The sequence below is a fragment of the Heptranchias perlo genome, chromosome 26 (genome assembly GCF_035084215.1).
Source record: "Heptranchias perlo isolate sHepPer1 chromosome 26, sHepPer1.hap1, whole genome shotgun sequence".
NCBI classification, from domain to species: domain Eukaryota; kingdom Metazoa; phylum Chordata; class Chondrichthyes; order Hexanchiformes; family Hexanchidae; genus Heptranchias; species Heptranchias perlo.
Window position 1 is genome coordinate 24177680 of NC_090350.1, and position 24168 is coordinate 24201847.

Consider the following 24168-nt stretch of genomic DNA (forward strand, 5'->3'; position numbering starts at 1 on the left):
AGCATCTGGTGTCATTCTGGTCTCCTGTTCATAAGATGGGTAAGGGGAGTTGTCTCTAGTTTGGGTAAAGATAAAACTTCTTGATAACTCCGGCAATTAATCATAAGGGAGGCTAACTATGTCAGGTATTCTGTTATCTGAGATGTCCGGGGAGTCTTTGTACGCACAGACCCTGGGCAGTTTTGATAAGGGGGGTTCGAGTAATGTGAATAACAAATCTTTAAAGACTGAGTCATAGCTTGGAGAAAGAGAAAGCTATTGATGTTTGCACACTGCCCATATAGAGCTAATGTATCTTAAAACGTATATAAGTTAGGTACAGCTTCATATTGATTAGAACGTTCTCGGAGCGGCTGGACAGCTCGATAGTACAGGGACCTTACGGTTTTGATCAGCCCGGAAGCCCTGGACAGTGATAAACTTTGTCAGGTTGTATTCATCTTACTTGTATGTTTAATTGTACCCTTATAAGTAACAAAGATGTTAAAATACAACTTCTTAATAAAGCTATTATACTTTGGAACAAAACACCTTGCAGCCTTTTTGCTTAAAGACTAACCCCGTAAAATAGATTACTCACACATCACTATTGTTTTTTAGGCAAAAGCAGCAGCCAGTTTGTGGTCAGCAAGGTTCCACAAGCAGCAGTGAGTCAAATGACCAGATAATATGGTGATCTTGACTGACAGATGAATACTGGCCAGTTATGTTCTTATATTCCTAATTCTTATGTTCTTACACAAGGAGAACTCCCTGCTCTTTTTATTTTAAAGAAAAGTGGCATGGGATCTTTTCCTTGGTTTAACTTCTTTACCTGAAAGACAGCATCTTCAATAATGCAGCACTCCCTCAGTACTGCACTGAAGTTTATTTTACCTTGTTTTGCCAATTACTTTTCCAGAAAATAATAAAGCTCCTGTGGCTGATTCAGGACCTGATAAAGAGCTGACCCTTCCTGTGGACAGCACAATATTGGATGGCAGCAAAAGCACAGATGACCAGAAGATTGCTTCTTACCTTTGGGAAAAAACTAGGTAAAACGCAGACATCATATTAAACTTAATGGTTCTTACAGGTGGTTCCATTAAAAATGGGCATAATTCAAGCAAAGAAATTCTAATCACTCCTGTTACATAAAAATCATGATCAGGTGCTTAAGGGGATCTTACTCTGTGAGTAAGTAATGTCACTAATGGTTACTCACTCCGATTGCTCGAGTGACTTCTTGGCATTTTCATCTTCTAAATAACTATTTTAAGTTTCTAGTATATAATAGATGTGCTGGGATATTGTCATCTGGAAGGATTCCTTTTAGTGTCTGTGCTACACAGAACTGGGATTGCACTCTGCCAAGAGTTACCTAATTTTCCTATCAAGAAATGCTTGGCTTCCATTTGTTGCCTCTCTCTGATAGCATAGCTTCTGCAAGACATAACTATTCTGATGTTTTCAAAACACCAGCTGTGAACAAAGCCTCTGATGTGATTGAAAAACTGTGCTTTATTCACATCTAGGGCCTGGAATTCCGATCGGCCCACTCACCTGCTGGTTGTACATTGGCGTGAGCTTTAAATGCGTCCACAGGCAAAGATGCAGACCCTATCCCAAATCCTGGGTGATAGGATGATCCGCATACTTGGGGCAGGCGGCCTGTGTCTGTAATGGCACATCAGCAGTGCCCGCCCCAACAGAGTCCTGGAAAATCGGAATGGCACCCTGTCGCTGCAATGAAGAAGTCAGAGGCCCTTATCTAGTGGAGCAGCTAAGTGGGACATTTTCCCCCTTCGCCTCAAAGGGGCACCAAGGTAGGCCTCTAAATGTAATTGATACCTTTTCCTTCAAGCATTTCAGGGCCTTTGGTTTGCCCATAACGGAACATATGCTTGCTCTCAGTAGACGTGGATTCTCTTAGGCCTATTGGGTGGAATTTCCTGGGGAAGCAACAATCTAATACATTTGTGCAAATTGATTAAAATGAGGAAAAAATCTCAATTATTTGAGGCTTTCAGTTTAGCTATGACCCAGATTGTAACACTTTGTCTGAACAATCTGTTTTCGAAGGATGTTTTTAATTATCCTTTTACCTCTCAAGACCAGCTGGAAAAAGTCAGGCAAAATCCTGACTACAGAAAATTCTCACTAAAATGAGAAAAGGTGGTGAGTTATGTTCCCCTGCCATCCCAAGGTTAAACACTGTTTTGTAGGGCATCCTACCCTAGAACTAATGAGACTTATCTGAAGGATATCCGATGTATTTGAATATCTAGCAGCCTTGGGACACAAACGTACAAACCCAGGATTATGAAGCAAATATTGTGAAACCTGTGCTTTCAGACTGTATGAAAACATACCTCTGACTCAGATTTAATAATGTAACTGTCGTTGCCTCCTGTTAACACAAACTTAAGGTGAAGCTTGATGGTTTTGTATTTCAGTGGCCCTGATGGTGTGAAAATTGAGAAGGGAGACAGTGCCATCGCCACAATAACAGGCCTTCAGGTTGGGTCATATAGGTTTACACTGACAGTTAAGGATGAAAGAAACCTGGAGAGTCATGATTCTGTTAGCGTCATTGTGAGAGAGGGTATGTATGTTTTCAGATCTGTAAAAGATGGCAATAGGTTTAAGTCCAGTAATAAATAAAACCAAATAACATTTCAAAGTCCTTGAGTTGAACTCCATGCCGCATTTTGTTGATACTGAATAAGCACAGGGGCTCTTACCTTGCACACCCCTGGTTGATGAAAGTTAATGTTTAAAGACAGTTTGTGTCAGCAATTAAGTCTTTAAAATGTATAACTAAAGCCAGAACAATGAAGAACGCGTTCTGTTGCCAATTATGTTACAAGTATGAGTGATTTTCTGACTGGAATATTAATGGCAGCATTGCATTCTAACCATCAGGTAAACTTCATTTTGTATTTTAATATTTTCTAAGGTCTATGGTATGGATAACAAATTTATTTCTGTTTTACAGAAATCAACAAGGCCCCAGTTGCTAAGATTGCAAGGAATGTAGTGATCACCCTACCCAGCAACACAGCTATGCTTGACGGATCAAAATCATCTGACGATAAGGGGATTGTCAGCTACCTGTGGATGAGAGACGAGAGCAGTCCAGCAGCTGGAGTAAGTAGTTCAGTTCACAAATGAAATTGCGGTCATTGATTAATGAGTTGAAAAGATACATAAGGTATCACAGGTATAGGTAAATGTTGATGGCTCGTGTAGAAATACTATTGTATGGTAATGTCCCCCATTAGAACATTATATTTATTTATTGAATGATGCTTATGTTTTTTTAAATTCTTGTTTTTTTAATGTTGCCTTGGTGTGATTTCCTTATTTGAAAAATGTTCTCTTTACCATCACTTTGACCAAACAGCAAGAATAATGTTTATTACCATTTGTAAATATTGTCACATCAAATCAATATGAAACAATTTTGTGTCAATCCAGCAAGTCTGAGACTACAAGTATGTTAAACTGTAGTGAAGCAGAAATGTAATGTAATGTTCTGATAATTGTTCTGAGACCCAGGTAATGCAAAGCAAGAAAGTGTTCAAGCAGTTTCTCATTTGTTTACTTCCTCCTAACAATGAGTAACGTGGCAATGTTTCTGTATCGCATCCAGAAACAGCCTGTAAAATGTTCCATTTTTCCTTATTATAGACTATTTAAAAAGCCTTTTACATATATGGTGCTCTAACTACAGTATGATCTTCAATATACATCAGTATGTTTGAAAGTTGATCATACACATAACATTATTCCAAAATTTGCCCATAAGTTTAATTTTTTAGAAATATTTTATTATTTACTTTCCACCACTCTAACAGGATGTGCTGAATAACTCTGATCACCGGCCTGTGCTTTTCCTATCCAATTTGGTTGAAGGACTGTACACATTTCGCCTAAAAGTAACTGATGCAAAAGGAGACAATCATATTGACAGAGCAACATTGGAAGTCAGACCTGGTTAGTAGAAGTCGGCCTTCAATCCTCCACTGATCTGTGTTGAGTCAGAAGTCTGACATGATAGTTGGTTTTATTCATTTTTTTAAAAAAACTGACTAAACATTTTAAATGAAATAACTGCCCTAATAGAATGTCAACCACATTTTCTGTTGGAAAAGTTTGGTCTCTCTTCATAATTTATTAGATTAAGATCTAATGTAATTGTTGTTACCCTTTTTGAACTCTTTCCATTGCCACCATGTCTTTGTAGAAGTATGTTGACCCAAACTGGAGACGCTTTCCAAGTGTTTTCTGAAGGGTCCTTGGAAATAATATGCTTACATTTATATAACATCTCAGTGTTTCACACATTAATTATTTACTGGAATGCAGTGATTATTGTTATGAAGCCAAACGCAGCAACCATTGTACATCAGCAACATCCTACAAATATGCAATGAGATTAATGGCCAGTGAATCTGTTGTTTTCTGGGCTTGGTTGAGGGGAGAATGTTGGCCTGTACACAGGGAGGATTCCCTGCTGCTCTTCAAATAGCGTCATGGGGCCATTAACATCCACTAGTAGCACCACAGCAGGCAAAAGAGTCCCTGGTTTAACATCTCATTCAAAGGATGGCAACTCTAACAATGTGGATCTCCCTCAGTACTACACGAGTGTCAGTAAGATTATGCTTTCAAGTCTTGGTGTGCTACTCAAACCCATGACTTTCTGGTCCAAAGGTGAGAGTGATACCAACTAAACCATGCTTATATTGGGTAGAAAGAAAATTGTTCACTCTCTTCAAGCACCACACAGGAATCACAGTGAGCCCATTTTACAACCACAGATGATATTGAAAGCTAGAAAATTGGGCATACTTGAAGTACCTTCAATTTTATTGTGCTGGAGGGGTCTGAGTTTTAGTTCCTGGAGATTTATCCTTCCATATAGATTGAATTGCGGGTATGACCATAATTCTGAAGAATTGTAAAGAAATGGTGGGAGCCTCGAAACTAAGAAATCTCGCTGAAACACTGAGTTTACTGGGGGAAATTTCAGGCACCAAAGTCAATTCCGTTCCAAATAAATTGTACCCACCCTATGTGCGCCCATATGTTGACAAACTGTGTCTTTCATTCATTTGTTTTTACTTTTGTGCACAAATGTCTGCTTTATTCTGTACCAGTTATTTTTGCCTTATTCTGTCATGTGTGTTTGTGCTTTTTTGGCGTATTATTTTTCTGTGATATTGGGTCTATAAGAATGCTGTCAATCTGGAGAGATGGTAAATAACTTGGTTTCCAAATATGGAAATCTTGGCTTTTAACTTCAAAATAGAATGAATTGAGATAATCCAACTATCTAAATTATTTGCACTCTACGTAAAAGAGAGATTCACAATTATCTTTGGCCTGAAGAACAGGAGGTCAGAGTTCATACCAGATGAGTTGTTTTTAAAAGGAACTGTGGATATCTCTCAATTTACTCTTAAACTCAGTATGTTTTTACATATGTTTCATGCTCATTTTGTTATCATATATCATAAGTATATCAAATTCCTGCTAGGGCCACATATTTTAACTCTTCGATGCACAATTTCTGAAGCAGCACTGTGCCCTTGATCAAATTAGAGTAGTTTAACTCTACTGTTGTGCTAGAAGGAAAATTGTGTGATGGGTTGAGGTTGGGCAAAGCTAATCTAAATAATAATCACGGACTTAAAGATTTTATTGTTGAAATATAAATTTCTTTTTTTGTTTTCAGATCCCAGAAAGAATGATCTTGTAGAAATTATCCTGGATGTCAGTGTCAGCCAGTTAACTGAGAGGCAGAAAGGCATGCTAATCCGGCAAATAGCTGTCCTGCTAGGGGTCCTTGATTCAGATATTACTGTACAGAAAATTCAACCTTACACTGAACAAAGGTGAGGAGCATTTTGTGTGTATGAATGAGGTGCACATGACTAGGACTGTGCTGGGAAAATAATTGTCCATTTTTGCACTGAGTAACAACATCAGGTGTTCTTGTGCCCAAAGAAAACTCCCCTATGTCGCTGCTAATCCTACACCTCAGTCCTAATCGCAAGTGATATTTAATTTCCATTTATTGGTGTCAACTAGAATGTATAAAGTTCACAATTTTTGTTTATAATTATAAACCAGCCATATGTAGTCCACAATTGGAGCATTTTTTTTTAAACAAAACTGCTTATTGTTATTAGTCTTTAATTAGATGAACAAACATTCCAATCCCGGTGGCTCTATTCAAACATTTGTTGGCTCACAAAAAAAATGTAGTAACATTATTTCTTTACCAGAAAGGTGATTTGGGCGAATTGTGTAAAATATTGCCAGCGTGCAGTTATCCATTATGAGTTACACGATGTCTTCTCTTGTAATTCTGCTCATTTATTTCCACAGCACACAGATTATCTTTTGTGTAAGGAATACACAAGCACATCAGGTATTGATGGGACGGGATGTCGCTCGGATACTGAAGAATAAATTTCGGAAGCAGAAATCGGACTTTCTAGTTTTCCGGGCTCTTCAAGTTGCAACAGTCAGTGAGTGAGAATTAATTCGTTATTTTTTTGGTACAGATTTGTCCAAGTAACATTATTTTGAGTTTAGTATATTTTAAAATGAGGGGAGGCATTATCTTGCAGAAAATAATATAATAAACAAGAGCGACCTATGGTAATATTATTATGAAAAAAGAACAAAAAACTGTTGCATCTTTTGATGGAAATTCTGATTGCAGTACCATTTCTGTGGGTGTTGAATATGCTTTGCAAGCAAATTGTTCTTAGACTGTGCCCCTCTTATTTTAAGCATGTATTGCATTGAGAAGTTCTTTTTGAGCTCCTGATTCTTAGGTGCTTGTTATACTTCTGTACTTTATAGAGAAGGTCGAAGGGTAGAGGTCAAACAAGTAACAGTCCTGCTTTTGAGTGGCTGATCTCTCCCCAATCACAATCTGACCTTCCCACGTAGAGGGCTTTAATTTAGAGGTGCAGGGATAATGAACCAGCAGACCCTAGCTACATTTGTGTACTGTTAGATGAAGAGCGCTTGGAGAGTCTCTGTCAACCTTCATGGAGAGTCTCTGTCAACCTTCATGGACAGCATTCTGAAGTTTGCCAAATGTCTTGCTTTGACTTGCCTGAACTGGGACAAGAGGGTGAAAATGGCTCAACACCAACCACTTTCACTTAAATCCGTTCCCGTGCAGGTTTAGACCCTCTTAATGGAGGAGACATACCCGTGGAGAGTAATTGCTTTCACTGAATGCCACGAGTCTTGTCCGTGTTTCCTTCAAGTATAGGCTGAGCTCTGCTCACTGGCATCCATATGCCAGTTAAATTTATTAATATTAGCAGAGAGCCAAACCCATCCTCATTGCTGTATGTTCCTCAAGTCAAAATATTTTCCTTGTATAACAAATTGTTAGATTTTTTTTTTTTAAAAACTGTCCCTACATTCAAACACCTTTTTAAAAATAAATAAATCCCCCTTCCCCTCAAATTTCTCCTTTTCCTGTTCAGTGTTGTCTCTCCCCTGGTGAAATGTTTTGAAGCATTCATTTGCAGAGGGAGTTCGAGATAAATGAATGCTGCTAATATATTTGGTATCCTTCTGGAGTAAAAGTTTCAGATAATTCAGAATGACAACTCTGGTCATTCATCTTGTGGCCTTTGCATAATAGGTCACTATGATGGCAATGTCCTGATAATGATGGTGTCTTTTTGGTGAATATTCCCTCAGCGCCATAATTATGGCTTCATTGCACTGTCTACGACTGTAAATGTGACAACACTTGTTTGAAATGGAATTCATACTTGTTTTATTTAGTTTTTGCTCTATCGATTTTCTAGAGTCCGTTTGGTGTATTGGTAGTCCCAGCACACTGCAGACATGCTCCAGGAAATTACAGACTGGGAGAAGGCACTGCGTGTTTTAATGCAACAGATGAAATTGCATGCCTAATGATTTTCTGTTTAGCAACTGCCTATTTTAACTCAAACTGCCACCTAAAGGTCTATGACTATATTGGATCGAAGTATTGTAGTTATTCTAAGGCAAGGATAGCAGATATCTAATTCTGTTAATGCTGAGCCACTAGTATGCATTCTGGAACAGTACCAGACCTGTACTGGTCTTGGAATTATCCCAGCTATAAGGCTGGTGTAAGGCTCCTCCACATCCTTTTTTTTAAACAGTAGCCTTTAACAGGACCAGTATTTGACTTGTACCAGGTTCTTTCTTTAAAAAGAAAGTCACAACAGACTGGATTGGTAAATTTTGTTATTGTCTAACTTTCTTTTTAAAAAGATTTCACAAACCTGCATGCACTGTATGTCTAATGGTGGTATGATAGCTATAGCCAATAATTTTTACAGATGCTTAATGTTATGGCTTTAGCATGTATACAGTATGGTGCTTGCGTTGCAAATGAATAGAGCAGAATACATTTTAAAATCCATTTATTTGAGCTGCTAGTTATCAAAAAGCAAAACTGTCATGTCCAGAGTATTTGCTATTTATTTTTTTTTAAATTGGCAAGCCAATCCTGTTCAAAGCCAACCAGAAAGATTCCTGACTTATAAATAAAAAACCTGCTCAAATTCAAAAACTTTCAAAGATTAAAACAATTCAATTGACTTCCATTAAAGTTCATGAAAATGATGTTACAAGTGCAATATTCCCAGAATCCAGCCTTTTTAATATTCTGTGCTTTGAACAATTCAAGCATTAATTTGTCAGGTCAGGTTAGTCCAGATGTCTACACCTACTGATTACGTTCACCGTGATGCTGTCACATATTTCCTATTCTGACAGTTTATATCGTTTAGTTCTTGCAGAGAACTATTTCAGTCTACGGTATATCAACATAAATCAAGTTTTTTTTTGTTTTCACAACAATAAAAATATCTTGTAACATTTAAAGAATCGGTCCAAAATTTCTGAGAAGACAGGAGTATTAAAAAAAAACTGTCCATGAACTACTTGTGTTTTAATGTTTGCTGTCCATTATGGCCATCGCTTTTCTCAGCTTTGGTGGGAGAAAGGGGTTTCTTCCTCTTTGTCATTATGTCACTAAGAGTTTATGGGGCAGAACCTGATTCTCCCTTTTTTTCTTTTTCCCTGATATAAAATTATTTGCTGCCATGCATTGATTCACCTAGCAATTTCACTATTTCTTATTCCTCTTGTCAGAATGCTGTGTGCATGCTTGATTAGAATCCCTGCTCTGCCATCTTCTCCGTTTTCTGTTAAGAATTACAGATAAATGTGCATCCAAGAACTTGCACACTCTGACATAATTCTCACTTAAGTATGGAACTGATTTACTTAGGAACTACCAATCTTCAGTGAAATTATTTTTCTATCAAGAAAAAGGTGTTATGGTAGCACAAGTGGCTTAGAGAAGTGAGCACAGGCTACTCTTAGCTGAGGAACAATAAACCATCAAGAAACGTTAACAGGAATTCACATGCTTACAGAAGAAAAACATTTTATAGGTTCTGATATTTGTTTGCAACTGAAAACAAAATAACTCGCCAGGGATTAGAGTTCAAAAGCATGTTTTTACAGCTAACCATTACTAATCTGCTCTGTTCCCCTCCCTTCACATATATTCTGCTGTCTTCTGATTAAAGTCTGTCAGTTGAATTGCTCAGACCATGGTCGATGTGATTCTTTCAATAAACGTTGCATCTGTGACCCATTCTGGATGGAGAACTTCATTCGAGTTCAGCTGGGAGATGGAGAAAGCAACTGTGGTAAGTTGGAGAAAAATATTTGTTAATCATGATCGAAATGCCAATTTGAACTAAATCTGAACAGAATAAATATGTATAGTTGAGGATGGGATACATATCAAAAGACCATGTACAGAAGAACTTTATATACTTGTGGTATAAGATGATCTCCCTGCTTTCTTGCCAAAAAAAGACCAGGCACAGGCTAAAGAAGGGGCTGTTGCTGGAGATGGCTGTATGGGGATAGGTAGGAGTGAACCATGCAAGCCTCATGGAGCCGGACAATAAGAGAAAGATGCAGTGATCAACCGCATGAAAGGACGGGTTAAGAGTGGGCTTTTTGACGAGGAAACAATGTTGGCCATTTAGAAACAGATCCTCTTGAAGCACGTTCACTTTCTATCATTGATGTATATGTGTTCAGTCTGTTTTCAGCCTAATTTGCAAGCAATCTTTCTCTGCCCCTTCCGTTTCCATTAAGATTTTGTTGTTTTTATATATAGCAAAACTGCCTCAAGTCATTGGATGAGGTCATTGAAACTTACCTGCTTCATTATTTTACTGAAGAATTAACTGCCCCTAGAGTTAACTTGGCTTCAAATGATATAGTGACCTGCCTTGTAAATTATGTATACAGTGGTAGATTACTAAAATTTCAAATTATTAGTTTTGATAAATAGAACTCAAATGTACAGTTACAAATTATTTAGAAAAACAGTGTAACATTTTTCAGTTGAAGTCTACTTTCCAATCACCACAGTGGGTAAGTCAATTGGGGTTTCTGGATCATATCATGTGATATACAAAGCACTAACTGAACCAAATTCTTTTCCTCATATAAAGCTACTAAGAATTTGCCTTCCTGGCTCTCTCTCTCCCCTCTAGAATGGAGCGTGCTCTATGTTGTAATAGCTGCATTTGTCATACTGGTCTCCATTGGAATTTTAGTTTGGATGGTCCTCTGCTTCTGTAAAAGGTAAGGATCAGGGAACCTCTGCAAATCTAAATGTTTTTTTTTTCCTCGTCTTCTCCTCAAAACTTCCTGAAGCTTTAGACCCAGTGGTAGTGATTTTTTTTCTTAAGGGGCCAGGTGAGAATTTTGGTGCTCATCAAGCTGAGGGAAGAGAACTGGGAAGTGCAACATCCTTCTGCTTTTGCCACCGAGATTGAACATCAAAATTTGCAGTCCCGCTAAGTTTCTTCTGGTGGTGCTGCTAAGCTCCTGCTGTTCACTGCATGATGTGAATGCTTGGATATCTCCAATTCATTCATAATCCATGGTTAACTGCTAAATATAACCCAGGCCGCCAATGTGAGTTCCATGGAGTTCATCTTGATTTAATGTTTTAGCCTTTCAGACCAGGATAAAAATATCAGATCCTGAGAAATGGTTGAATATATTAACAAGTGGATTGGCCCAGAATCAGAATATATTCGTGCCCTACTTGTTAGGGTGCAGAATGTGGGAAAACTTAATACCAATCCAACCACTTAAGTGTCATTGTAACTTCAAATGACATATATATTTTGCCTGGAATTGCAAAATATTGACAGTATGGGATTCATTGAATCAAAAAGTAATACTGTAAATGAAATGTAAATATCGAGTATGAATATGTTTTAGAAAGCATTCCTAAATTAATGTATTGTATATTTGAGTCAATAGAGATTAAAAGGAAATAATGTTCAATTACACATATAAATTGTGCATATATATATTAACTTACTCACACGAAGGGTTGTTGATTATACTGTTCAAAAGTTGTATTCCTGTGTGTTCTACGTATTGGGCTGGAATTCACTGTCAAAATAACGGTGAAGCTAACAGTGCTCACCGTTATTTACGTGCAAAATAGATAGCAACTTCAGGTGAGGGCAGATGTGCAGTTAAATGCGAAAGTCTGGAAGTTATAGAATGGGAAATGTAGATAATCTTCAGTGATGTAATGGCAGTAATTAACTAAATATATTGACCTAGGTTTGAATTCCATTAGTATCTGTCTTTCTGCTAATATACAAAAACCTACATGTTGAGTGCATTCTTGCCTTGGTATGAGTGCCTGTTGTCCATCAGTTAATCCAAAGAAACATGAGCTTTGTAGGAAGGACTGCTTACAAGCCATAAACCATATTCAGTATTCTAATGTATAAGGTATACCCCTTCCCTCTTACAAAAGAATGAATCTGATTACCATTGGACTCCTGTTCACGGTGTCCAATCCAATCATTTAAATTCTGGCATGTCTTGAAGATGTTTTTCTACTAGTCAGGGTTCTAAATGGGTTACTCCATTTCTTGATATTGGGCGGTGGAGGGGGGGGGGGGGGGGAAGAGAATATAAAGCATTTGCCCCATTAATCATGCTTTCTGTCATCTGCAGGGGGCAGCATAGATATACGAAGGGAGAAAAATATAGGAAAGGACTGGTTAATGACAATGAACATACACCACCAGAGGTCCCAAGCTGCACATAAAAAAGTGACTCAACCAATAACACCCCTGGAGGGATTGGAATAGCCTTATGTGTGCCCCTGTCCAGGTGTGCTGGTCTCGCCACACATCCACTTTGGACCTGAAGCATGTTAAGTTAGTATACAAATGTGCACAAGCAGGCCATCAGTGTACCCTCTCATAAACACTGTTTTGAAAATACACAGTGTGAAAACCAATGTCACTTTTTATCTCGTGTAAAAATAAATTGAAAATGTTAAATTTAATTTTTTAATTCCTGCACCATCATTTGTTAAGTATTTGCCAGTTTTCTTGTTTCAACTTGGTAATCTTGGAATAAAATATGGGGGGGGGGGGGGAGGGGAGGGTAAGTTTCACTTAAAAGAAGAAAGAATTAGTACTGAAATATTAAGCTTTGGAGTGAGGTGGGGGAGAAATATCATAAATACGCATACATTGTCAATCTTATTTCTTTTGTAATATATCTGTAACACTGCTACACACCTCAGTTGAAATACTTGTCCAAAAATTACGAATTGTTGTTTCAGACGCAAAGGAAAATCTAGAAGAAAAAGCAGATATAAAATACTAGATGCTACAGATGATCACGAAAGTCTGGAATTGAAGTCCAGCTCCAAGCCAGGTATTGGAATGAGAAAGAAACATTGAAGCTGTGACTTTTTTAAGAGTTCATTGTGTCTCTCTTTTTTCTTCTTGAGTCTCCCTGCATCACTTAACATCTTCCCTGACAGGAGCAGGATGCCTTCCTGCTCTCTGGCCTCCACCAAAGCCATTCTAAAGCAGGAACTCACCACATGGGGAATTGCAGCCAAGATCTTTTCTCCTCTCACTGAATGATCCAGCATGTTGGAATTCCAATCTGTAGACTAGAAGCATTTTACTCTTGCAAAGCTATAGAAATTATGCTGATAAATTGATTCTGCCTATCATTAACATAATGACATAACATGAGCGCTGTGATAAGTCTTGTTTTACTGTGCCCAGTGCGATCTCAGAAACCATGTACTTGAGCCAGATCTCAGTGGAGCTGACCCTACTTTCCATTGCAGAGCAAATTTTGTGAGGCTCCGCTTATGATGCGGAGTCTCACTCAATAGGAGTTCAGATCATAGAATCTGCCACAGAGGCCAGCGTGCCCGGTTCATGGCACTCCCGATTCTCAAGTCATTAAAATGAATCAGTGGAAAATTGGGAGCACCACAAATCGGGCATGCTGCCCCCTCCATGCCCAGTTCTCCAATCCATTTCATCCAGCAAGGCTCATTTATGGGAGCAGAGCCTCACCGTTATCACCGCGAGAGGGACTTGGTTGCTCACAGTCCTTTCACTCTTGTATCTTCAGTTCAATTATCACCTGGACTGGCATTAAAAGTCTCTTCTGTGCTAACTGTAAAATTGCAAAGTGAAATCAGGTTTGGGAATCTAAAACAAATTTCTAATGGATATAGGTCTACAGCACAAATTGCCATCCTCAAAGGGGCTGGAATGAAAAATGGAAATGTCACCATGTAGTTGCACTCTTTTGAAATTAGGGTAAGGCACCTTGTTCGGGTAGAATAAAGGGAATTTACTCTGCATCTGTCCTTACCAGCATTGATTGCTTATTGCTGACCATCTGCACAATTATCCCTCATCTTGATGACAACAACATTCATCAAGAACTTTCAATTTTAAAAAAGTTTTCAGTGAGACACCTCCACTATTGGTCAGTGTTGCCTTGATTAACAAATGTGCACTGCAACCTTTACACGTGCAGAGAATGATACCTATTTTTAGTGTAACTATGTTTGAGGAATGGAAGAAAAGATCTGGAATATAGATATCAACTTGCAACTCTCAGCTGACTTATTGAGCTGGCTAGCAGGAGTAGCATTTTTCATCCAGTTCATAGAGCTTGTATTGCAGATCACACAGTACTGGATTGGTGTAGACAGTGGGTTTGTTCCCTTCAGTTTCTTTGGATGTTATAAATGAGGATATATAATATGAAATAAAATTTACTGTCCCAGGACCAGTAATGTATAGTGTTAATTACTGCACTATTTGTAGTAAGGATTTACTGCAGTATTCTCAGCATTTGTTCACACTAGTACAAAGAAATGGAGGTTTATTTTTTCTGTTGGCAGTGAGATTTAGAACAGCAGTAGGTAGAATACAAACAGGCCAAGGACACTGGAAGACTGAAAGTTGGTTTTGTAGACCAGATTAGGTGTGCAAAATGCAAACAAATTTGCTATGATAAGAATATAGACGTGAAGAACAAGAAAAAGTGATTTGTCTCACCAAGCTTATCCCTCTAATATTCTAGCTGTCGTGCCCTCCAAATGAATGCCCTCGAAGTCTTCATCTCTACAGCCTTACCTGTCAATATATTTCAGACATATATATCACCCTTTATATGAGAAGTTCCTACTGGTATCTAATTTTAATATACTTTGCACAAGTTTATACTTATGATCTCTGATACTACAATTTTGTCTTATTTTAAAGTAATATTCAGGATTTACCTTAACTAAATAATATACTAATCAATCTACCATGGTGTTACGTGACAGCCAAAACCAATTGTAGTCTTCCCAGGGTTAGAGGCTGGGTGATATTTGGACCAGTGCATGTAGACGTAATGTAGTTTTCTTCCCCCTCCCCATTTTAAAGTTATACATTCTGTCCTTAGTTTCATATTTTCATTGTAAATTCCTACACGTTTATAATGGGAAATTGTCATGCTGTAATTGCACATTTCTGCCTGTGGTGTTGCTGAAGCTCCTCCAATAAGTTTAAATGGAACATAGAAATTTATAATGGAACCATCTCCTGTGGTGCAATATGCAGGGAGTCAAGACCACGCCCAGTACACTCAGGTCAAGCAGGATAGGAAGCGGTGCGATAACTAGACCCTTGGTGGGAGTGGTCAGAGGAGAAAGAAGAGTGGGAGATGGGGAGGGAGGAAGGGAGAGAGGTAACAGAAAACAACGAAGGGCTGTATGGCATTGGGCCAGGGCCTATTTATGTCACGTCTACAGCACAGAGACAGGCCATTCAGCCCAACTAACTTATGCTCCACACGAGCCTCCCTACTTCATCTAACCCTATCAGCATATCCTTCTATTCCTTTCTCCTTTGTGTGCTTATCTAGCTTACCTTTAAATGCATCTATGTTATTTGCCTCAACTACTCCTTGTAGCAGTTCCACATTCTTACCACTCTGGGTAAAGAAGTTTCTCCTGAATTCCCTATTGAATTTATTAGTGACTATCTATCTTATATTTATATTTATATTTATGACCTCCAGTTTTGGACTCCGACAAGTGGAAATATTTTCTCTGTCGACCCTATCAAACACTTTCATTATTTTAAAGACTTCGATCAGGTCACCCCTCGGCCTTCTCTTTTCTAGAGAAAAGAGCCTCAGCCTGTTCTGCCTTTCCTGATAAGTATATCCTCTCAGTTCTGGTATCATCCTTGTGGATCTTTTTTGCAACTTTCTCCAATGCCTCGATATCCCTTTTTATAATATGGAGACCAGAACTGTGCACGCTACTCCCAAGTGTGGTCTAACCAAAGTTCTATACAAGTTTAACATGACTTCTCTGCTTTTCAATTCTAGTCTTCTAGAAATGAACCCCAGTGCTTGGTTTGCCTTTTTTATGGCCTTGTTAACCTGTGTCGCTACTTCTAGTGATTTGTGTATCTGTACCCGAGATCCCTTTGCTCCTCTACCCCATTTAGACTTTGTTTTTTATTCATTCATGGGATGTGGGCGTCACTGGCAAGGCCAGCATTTATTGCCCATCCCTAATTGCCCTTGAGAAGGTGGTGGTGAGCCACCTTTTTGAACCACTGCCGTTCGTGCAGACTCTTATTATTCAAGCAGTATATGGCCTCCTTATTCTTCCTACCAAAATGCACTACCTCACACTTGTCTGTATTGAAATTTATTTGCCGATTATATGCCCATTCTGCAAGTTTATTATTATCTTCTTGCATTTTGATACATTCTTCCTTTGTATTAACTACATCCCCAATTTGGTGTCGTCTGCAAATTTTGAAATTGTACTTTCAATTCCCGAGTCCAAATCATTAATGTAAATTGTGAACAGTGGTCCCAGTACCAATCCCTGTGGAACCTTCCCACCTTTTGCCAGCCTGAATAGCTACCCTTAACCCCTACTCTCTGTTTTCTGTTTTGTAGCCAGCTTGCTATCCATTCTACTACCTGTTTCCTGACTCCACATGCTCTGACCTTAGTCATGAGTCTACAATGCAGTACCTTATCAAAGGCCTTTTGAAAATCTAAATATATTACATCAACTCCATTACCCTTGTCTACTCTTTCTGTTACTTCTTCAAAGAATTCAATAAGGTTGGTCGAGCATGACTTTCCCTTCTGAAATCTGAGCTGACTACTCTTTATTAGATTTTCATTCTCTAGATGTTTTTCTATTACATCTTTGAGTAAAGATTCCATTACCTTTCCTACCACCAACATTAAGCTAACTGGACTACAGTTCCTTGGACTTGTTCTATCTCCCTTTTTAAATATAGGAATAACATTAGCTGTCCACCAGTCCTCTGGCACTATTTCCTTTTGTAACGAATTTTTATATATATGTAATAGTGCCTCTGCTGTCTCTTTCCTAACTTCTTTTAATATGCGCGGATGCAGTCCATGTGGACCGGGGGTTTTATTCTCTCTAAGTTTGATTAGTTTATCAATTACCTCCCTCCTTTATATCTTAAATGGCTTTATATCCTTTTTGATCTCTTCTAATGTCATGCCCACCTTGTTAGTCTCCCTGTAAATACTGAGGCAAAGTAACTATAAATATTTCTGCCATTTCACTGTCATTACCTGTGAGTTTATCATGTGCATTCCTTAGTGGCCCCATCTCTATCCTGATTTTTCTTTTGTTATTAATGTGTCTGTAGAATACTATTTCTTTTTATATTCCTTGATAATTTAATTTCGTAGTTCCTCTTTCCTAATTATTATTTTGACTTCTTTCCTAAACTTTGTATTCCCTTTTTTGTCACCTTTTTTTTTCTTTAGTTTCAATTTTACCCTTCTGTCTTTATTCATCCATGGTGTTTCATTATTGGCGAGTTTGTTCTTTTTTTTTAGAGGAATATATTTCTCCTGAACTCTCTTGATCACCATTTTAAATATTTCCCACTGCTGTTTCATTTGTCAATTTTTTTTTTCCCAGTTGACCTTCCCTAGTTCCATTCTCATCCCCTCAAAATTTCGTGACAGGGAAGGGGGAAAGTGGATGGGGAGAGGGGACCGCTTCAGCAGGATGAACCCCCCAATGAGTTGGAGTATGCTATTACCTGCCCAATATCTAGTTGATCCACGAGTTGAAAAGAAAACTCACACCACTGTATTTTGGCTACCCGTTATGTCACGTTCCCTTGTGATTTTCCTCCGCTGTGGAAGATGCTAGAATAAACACTTCACTAGACTGTGTCTTGGGCTATGAATCACCAAAAATATTTATTAAATAGTAAATGGATAACTGTACAGAAACATAGTATCATAGTATGGTACAGCACAGAAGGAGGCCATTCGACCCTTTGTACCTGTGCCGACTCTTTGAAAGAGCTATCCAATTAGTCCCACTCCCCTGATCTGTCCCCATAACCCTGTAAATTTTTTCCCTTCAAGTATTTATCCATTTCCTTTTGAAAGTTACTATTGAATCTGCTTCCACCACTCTTTCAGGCAGTGCTTTCCAGATCATCATAACTCTGCATAAAAAATATTTTTTCCTCATGTTGCCCAAATCAGCCCAATTTTTTTTTAAAATAAAAATAATTCTAATTTTTAGCTTTCTCTGGAGCCACTAGGACTAAAGAATTGTTTTACTAACAACTTGCATTTATATCATGCCTTTAACATAGAAAAACATCTCAAGGACTTTCACAGAAACGTAACTAGACAAAAATAGATGCCGAGCCAAAGAAGCAGCTATTAGGAGGGTGATTAATAGCTTTGTCAAAGTGGTGGATTTTAAAGAGAGTCTTAATGGAGGAGAGGAAGGTGGAGTATCTTCGGGAGGGAATCCCAGAGCTTAGGGTGGAAACAGCTGAAGGCACAGCCAGCAATGGTGGGACGAAAGGAATAGGAGATGCACAAGAGGCCAGAGCTGGAGGAACAGTGTTCTCGGAGGGTTTTAGGGTTAGAGAGGATTACAGAGATATGGTGGGGTGAAGCCATGAAGGTCGTATTAAGATGACAATTTTAAATTTGAGGTGTTGGGAAACTGGGAGCCAATGTAAGACAGCGAGCACAGGGATGATGGGTGAACGGGACTTGGTGCGGCATAGGATATGGGCAGCAGAGTTTTGAATGAGTTGAAGTTTATGGAGGGTGGAGAATGGGAGGCCTGCCAGGAGAACATTGGGATTGTCGAGTCCAGAGATGACAGAGGCATAGATGAGGGTTTCAGCAGCAGATGGGCTGAGGCAGGGTGGAGACAGGCGATGTTATGGATGTGAAAGTCTTTGTGATGAAGAGGATATGGGTTTAGAAGCTCAGCTTGGGGTCAAGTAAGACAGAGTTTGCGAACGGTGTGGTTCAACCTGAGACAGTGGCCAAGGAGGGTGCAGAGGTTGTGACGGACGAAAATGGTGGCTTCTGGCCTTCTGAAGGCATTCTCGGGACTCCTGGCTGGTCGCAGCTGCTGAGACCTTTTATGGGCATAAAGGGAGGTATTTCCCAGTGATGCCTGGGAACACCCCTACCCCCACCCATTATGTACCCTTGACATTGGGGATGGGCAGAAGATCGCCCATAGTCCCCCCTGACCGGACTTTAAAGGTCCGGTCTGACTAGGGCAGAACCGTTGGAGCTGAGTTCCAGGTGGAGATTTGGCAGATGCAATATAATATTGGAAAATGTGAGGTTATGCACTTTGGCAGGAAGAATCAGAGAGCAAGTTATTTTCTTAATGGCGAGAGACTGGAAAGTACTGCAGTACAAAGGGATCTGGGGGTCCTAGTGCAAGAAAATCAAAAAGTTGGTATGCAGGTGCAGCAGGTGATCAAGAAAGCCAACGGAATGTTGGCTTTTATTGCTAGGGGGATAGAATATAAAAACAAGGAGGTATTGCTGCAGTTATATAAGGTATTGGTGAGACCGCACCTGGAATACTGCATACAGTTTTGGTCTCCATACTTAAGAAAAGACATACTTGCTCTCGAGGCAGTACAAAGAAGGTTCACTCGGTTAATCCCGGGGATGAGGGGGCGGACATATGAGGAGAGGTTGAGTAGATTGGGACTCTACTCATTGGAGTTCAGAAGAATGAGAGGCGATCTTATTGAAACATATAAGATTGTGAAGGGTCTTGATCGGGTGGATGCAGTAAGGATGTTCCCAAAGATGGGTGAAACTAGAACTAGGGGGCATAATCTTAGAATAAGGGGCTGCTCTTTCAAAACTGAGATGAGGAGAAACTTCTTCACTCAGAGGGTGGTAGGTCTGTGGAATTTGCTGCCCCAGGAAGCTGTGGAAGCTACATCATTAGATAAATTTAAAACAGAAATAGACAGTTTCCTAGAAGTAAAGGGAATTAGGGGTTATGGGGAGCGGGCAGGAAATTGGACATGAAGCTGAGTTCGGATCGGTCAATGCCCTGTGGGTGGCGGAGAGGGCCCAGGGGCTATGTGGCCGGGTCCTGCTCCGACTTCTTGTGTTCTTTAGATTTGTGGTTGGGATCAGATCAGCCATGATCTTATTGAATGGCGGAGCAGGCTCGAGGGGCCGATTGGCCTACTCCTGCTCCAAGTTCTTATGTTCTTATGATATAACAATTCCCCCCCACACCCATCCCATCTACGCAGAAATGGGATTTACACCTTGTCCAGGCTCAGGAATGTTCAAAATTTGACCAGGACAAAAAAAATTAAATATGTATCTTGTAAACGCCAATAGAAATGTCAATCAAATATATTTTCATACAAACTCACAGGTTGCTTGTATTTGAATTGACCTGGCCCCTTCCTCAGATACTTGGTGCAGACAAATGTCTGCTCTGAGGCTGTGTATCAAAACAAGTTGAGCATTCAGTTCCTGTACAAACTAGTTTTAAACTAATCATTCTGAAATTGTTTGATAAATGATTACATTATTTTTGTGGATGCTCTTTGGGGTAGGGACCTATTCTGTTCAATAACTTGAAGGTGGTCCTTTTGTATTTAGTTTAGTAACATTCAATTTATTAATGAATATTGAACTTTGTGAATGAACTATTCAGGTCAGCTACTTCAGCTGATCAGCCAAAGGAGTACAAATGATAGTGAATCTGTTACTAAACCACACACCATCTGTGAAATGGGATTAGGCTGTTGGTGGATAGGAATATGCAGCTGCCATCGTCTGTGTTCGCCCACAGTTAAAACTGTGACCTTGGTGCAGTAGCTATTTTGCTTGAATTTTTAAAATATTTTTAATTACCAAATAGGTGGCATTAGCAAACTATTAGGAATTCCACCAGTAAGAATACCAATTGAGATGTTCTGCTTCCTGTAAGGTGATTTTCCCCCTCTGTATTGCATTTTTGCTGATAAATGTTTTGTTGTAGTTGGCAGGCTGAAAGCTCCGGCACAGAACACCAGCTTAATGATTTCAGAATCTGAACTTGACAGTGATGAAGGGATCTTCACCTGGCCAGACAGAGAGAAAGGGAAGTTACTGCGAAACCAGAATGGATCAATCCACAATGGCCAATTAGTTCAAAAAACTAACAAACAAAGAGAAGAAATCCTATAACTGGAATCTAGGTCCAGACTTGTAAAAACTGTAGATCTAGGGTAGAAACTGTGTCCCAGTAGTACACTATCTCTGCTCAATAAAACAAAGATTGATCTGAAGCAATAGTGACTGCTGTGCTGCATGCAGAGAGAGTATGCAATCCCTGTGAAATGAGTCAGTTCAGTATTCTAATGCTTAAACTGATGTACTTATGTGAGTTTAACAGAACTGGTTTCTCACTTGAAGGCCAGAAAAAGACTCAGGAGAGATGCAAACTGGCCAAAAAAACTTTTTAAAATAAAGTTGCCGCCTGTAGTGCATTCATTAATTTCTAAAGCTGAAGCATCGAGTGCAGCCTGTCTTACACCATTATGGTTTCGATGTCCTGTGTTTCCAATGAGACACCCACTGGAAATCTATTGTATTGCAGCTTTAAAAATATCCCAAGAAACCAAAAATGTGATGGAGAACACACTGGATGTCCCATGGACTTTAATCATCACCTGGGGTTTGGATATGATTGTTTCCCTCAGGTCAGCAACTTTATAAATGTGCTGAAATCCATGGAAAATTGACTACTGTGATACTAAGCACTGTCCTGTAATTCTGGAATTTTTGCAATGAACTTTTACCTTTCTCCTGTCGAAGAATTGTCATGCAGGCGAACACAAAGGGATTTGTTGTCTTCACCTGTAGCTGTTTAGAGTTTGAGTTCACTCCTGTGCTGAAATATTGCATATCTGGCAATGACCCTCAGTCATTCTCACTACTGATTTTTTTTTTGGTGTTAATATTGGGAATGTGTTGGTTTAAAAACCTTTTTAGTGTGAAGTATTAACAGGGTGTTTTTAATTTATTCTTTGATGGGAAGGAACTGCTTTGCAATGTTATTGCCTTCCGATGAATGTAGGTCTATTTGCTGCTGGTTTGTTTTTCCTTTATTAAAACCTATGTCTTCCTTTTTAATATACTGGCACCTGACTTCACATCTTGACACTGGTGAACGATCCAATTGGTGACAACTTAATATGATGGATTAATAATGTAATGAGCAAGGCGTTAGTTTCCCCCCACCTCGTGCCTTCCAGTAATAGAGATAACATTTTAACGGTCTTTGAAATGTATCTGTTGTACATCAGCAAAACAAAATGCTGTGATACTGATTAAATAAAAAATAATGTTTTAAAGGAGCTATGTACCTTAATTTAAAATGGCAAAAATTTAGGCAATTTGATATCTGGATCAGTTCTGGGTAATGTGTTTAAAAACAAAAAAACTGTTCCTGTCATTAAAAAAAAATAATTTTGTCGATCTAATCTCTCCTTAACATTGGCAGGACTGCACCATTAGATAAGGACTACAAGTAGTCAAGTTCTCTCATCATGCAATTAATATGGTGCTGTATTAACTTTTTTAAGATATGACATAAACTTGTTGAAAAATGTATCCTGTTGCTGGGTAGTGCTGTAAGTAAACATTCTAGCAATTCTTTCATGTAAAAGGTGAAGCATTTTCACACTAAAAAGATTCCTGTAACAATAATGATGTAAACTGGATTGTTAATTATAGTAACATGAGTGATATGCTTTCTAGAAGAGTAATCCAAACCAAATTCAGAGTGTGGTGTGATCGGTCTGAGCCATATTGGGCATATTTGCAGATTTTTCAAAACTTTCCCAGTTTGGAGCATCTATTCCCTGAGCTGCTCTATTTGGTTAAAAAGACACAGTATGGGTCCTTAGTGAGTAAATGTATCAGGTTATATGCTACTGAACCACACATCCAACAAGATCCTAAGTTTTCGGTGTGTGCTGCTGGAAAGCACATGCGTATTGATAAGATTGAACTTAGTGGTGATGCCTCTAACTGTCGTGTAGCTGCTCACACATAACAAATGGCTACTCGAGAAATATACCAAAAGCCGGCTGGTACCAATGGAATTGAACCGCAACATGATTCATTGACTTCAGGAGGCAATTCATGCTCAGAGGCACTGGGAAGAGAGAAGTTCAATGGACGAGTCACCCCAAACTGCTGTTGTCTACCTCTGTGGTTGTGGAGTGCAATTGGATAAGGCCTGGGAACAAATATCTAGGAAGGAAGGAACTTTCTTGACCTCAGGATGTCCCAAAGCACTTCACAGTCATTGAAATACTTCTCAAGTGCAGTCACTATTGTAATGGAGGAAACACTGCAGCCAATTTGCACATAGTAAGGTCCCACAAGCAGCAATGAGATAAATGACCAGATAATTTTTTTTTGAAGTGATATTGGCTATGGGATAATTGTTGGGCACTGGGACAACTTCCAGCTCGTTTTTGAATAATGCAATGGGATCTTTTACACCACTTGAGAGGGTAGAGGAGGCCTTGGTTTAATACCTCATCCAAACAATGGCACCTCCGACAGTGCAGCACTCCCTTAGTACTGTACTGAAGTGGAAGCATGGATTACATGTTCAAGTCTCTGGAGAGGGGCTTGAACCCATGACCTGCTGACTCCGAGGCAAGAGGGCCACCACTGCGCCAAGGCTGGCAGCACAAATATCCAGTTGTTTCTTTTGGCCAGAGAAGTTATGTGGGAGGAAAGGAACAGATGAAAATGTTTTTTTTAAAAAATGAGGACTCCAATTTAGCGCATTATGCCTGAGGAAAATGTGTAAAATGTCTAAACTAATGTGGTCTATATGATATATATCATTTACCTGATTGCTTAAATGTAGTGCTGCACGGCAATCCATGATTCTTTTTGCTCATGCTCTGCCAAGTTACTAGAAACAGCTTTTCTCCATGTTGGATTTGTAGAGGAGGAAAAGGGATTTGAATTGACTGACAGATTGACATTGCATCATCTCATCCTTCTAAGAAACACACCTCTTGATTAAGCCACAGAGTAACACAAACATGAATTGCAGAAGAGACTTCAGTCCATTTGTCCACCTTCCAGCAGATGCAGGATATTTGAACAATTTTTTTATAGCTCTGTATCCTTTTACAGTAAACGTGCAGCAATTGGTCATATGAATATATTTGGGTATTTTGTGAAAATTCACATGTAAATATGATTTGAAATAAAGCCTTTTAATATCCATGTTCCACTTGGTGAGGTGTAAGGTGATCATGAGGTATTCTTAAACATATTGCTTCTGAACCCAGGTACATGCAAGTAAAGTAAACACGCTTTCAAACGGTTATACTTGGAGACTAACCAGTTCATGTCATA

At 39.0% G+C, this 24168-nt stretch overlaps 1 protein-coding gene across 5 annotated transcripts in view; it reads left to right on the plus strand.

The window, feature by feature from the left end:
• LOC137342575 (dyslexia-associated protein KIAA0319-like protein) overlaps nucleotides 1-22136 on the plus strand; it is a 79464-nt gene extending 57328 nt beyond the window's left edge. For 4 of the 5 annotated variants that reach the window (XM_068006549.1, XM_068006546.1, XM_068006548.1 and 1 more), the window contains exons 12-21: nucleotides 902-1034; nucleotides 2436-2584; nucleotides 2978-3129; nucleotides 3840-3978; nucleotides 5723-5882; nucleotides 6379-6521; nucleotides 9618-9740; nucleotides 10605-10695; nucleotides 12719-12813; nucleotides 20777-22136. In XM_068006549.1, coding sequence (XP_067862650.1) covers nucleotides 902-1034; nucleotides 2436-2584; nucleotides 2978-3129; nucleotides 3840-3978; nucleotides 5723-5882; nucleotides 6379-6521; nucleotides 9618-9740; nucleotides 10605-10695; nucleotides 12719-12813; nucleotides 20777-20964 — 1373 coding nt within the window. In that variant the 3' untranslated portion in view covers nucleotides 20965-22136. The other variant, XM_068006547.1, reaches the window with a different exon arrangement.
• Nucleotides 22137-24168: the final 2032 nt, after the last annotated feature.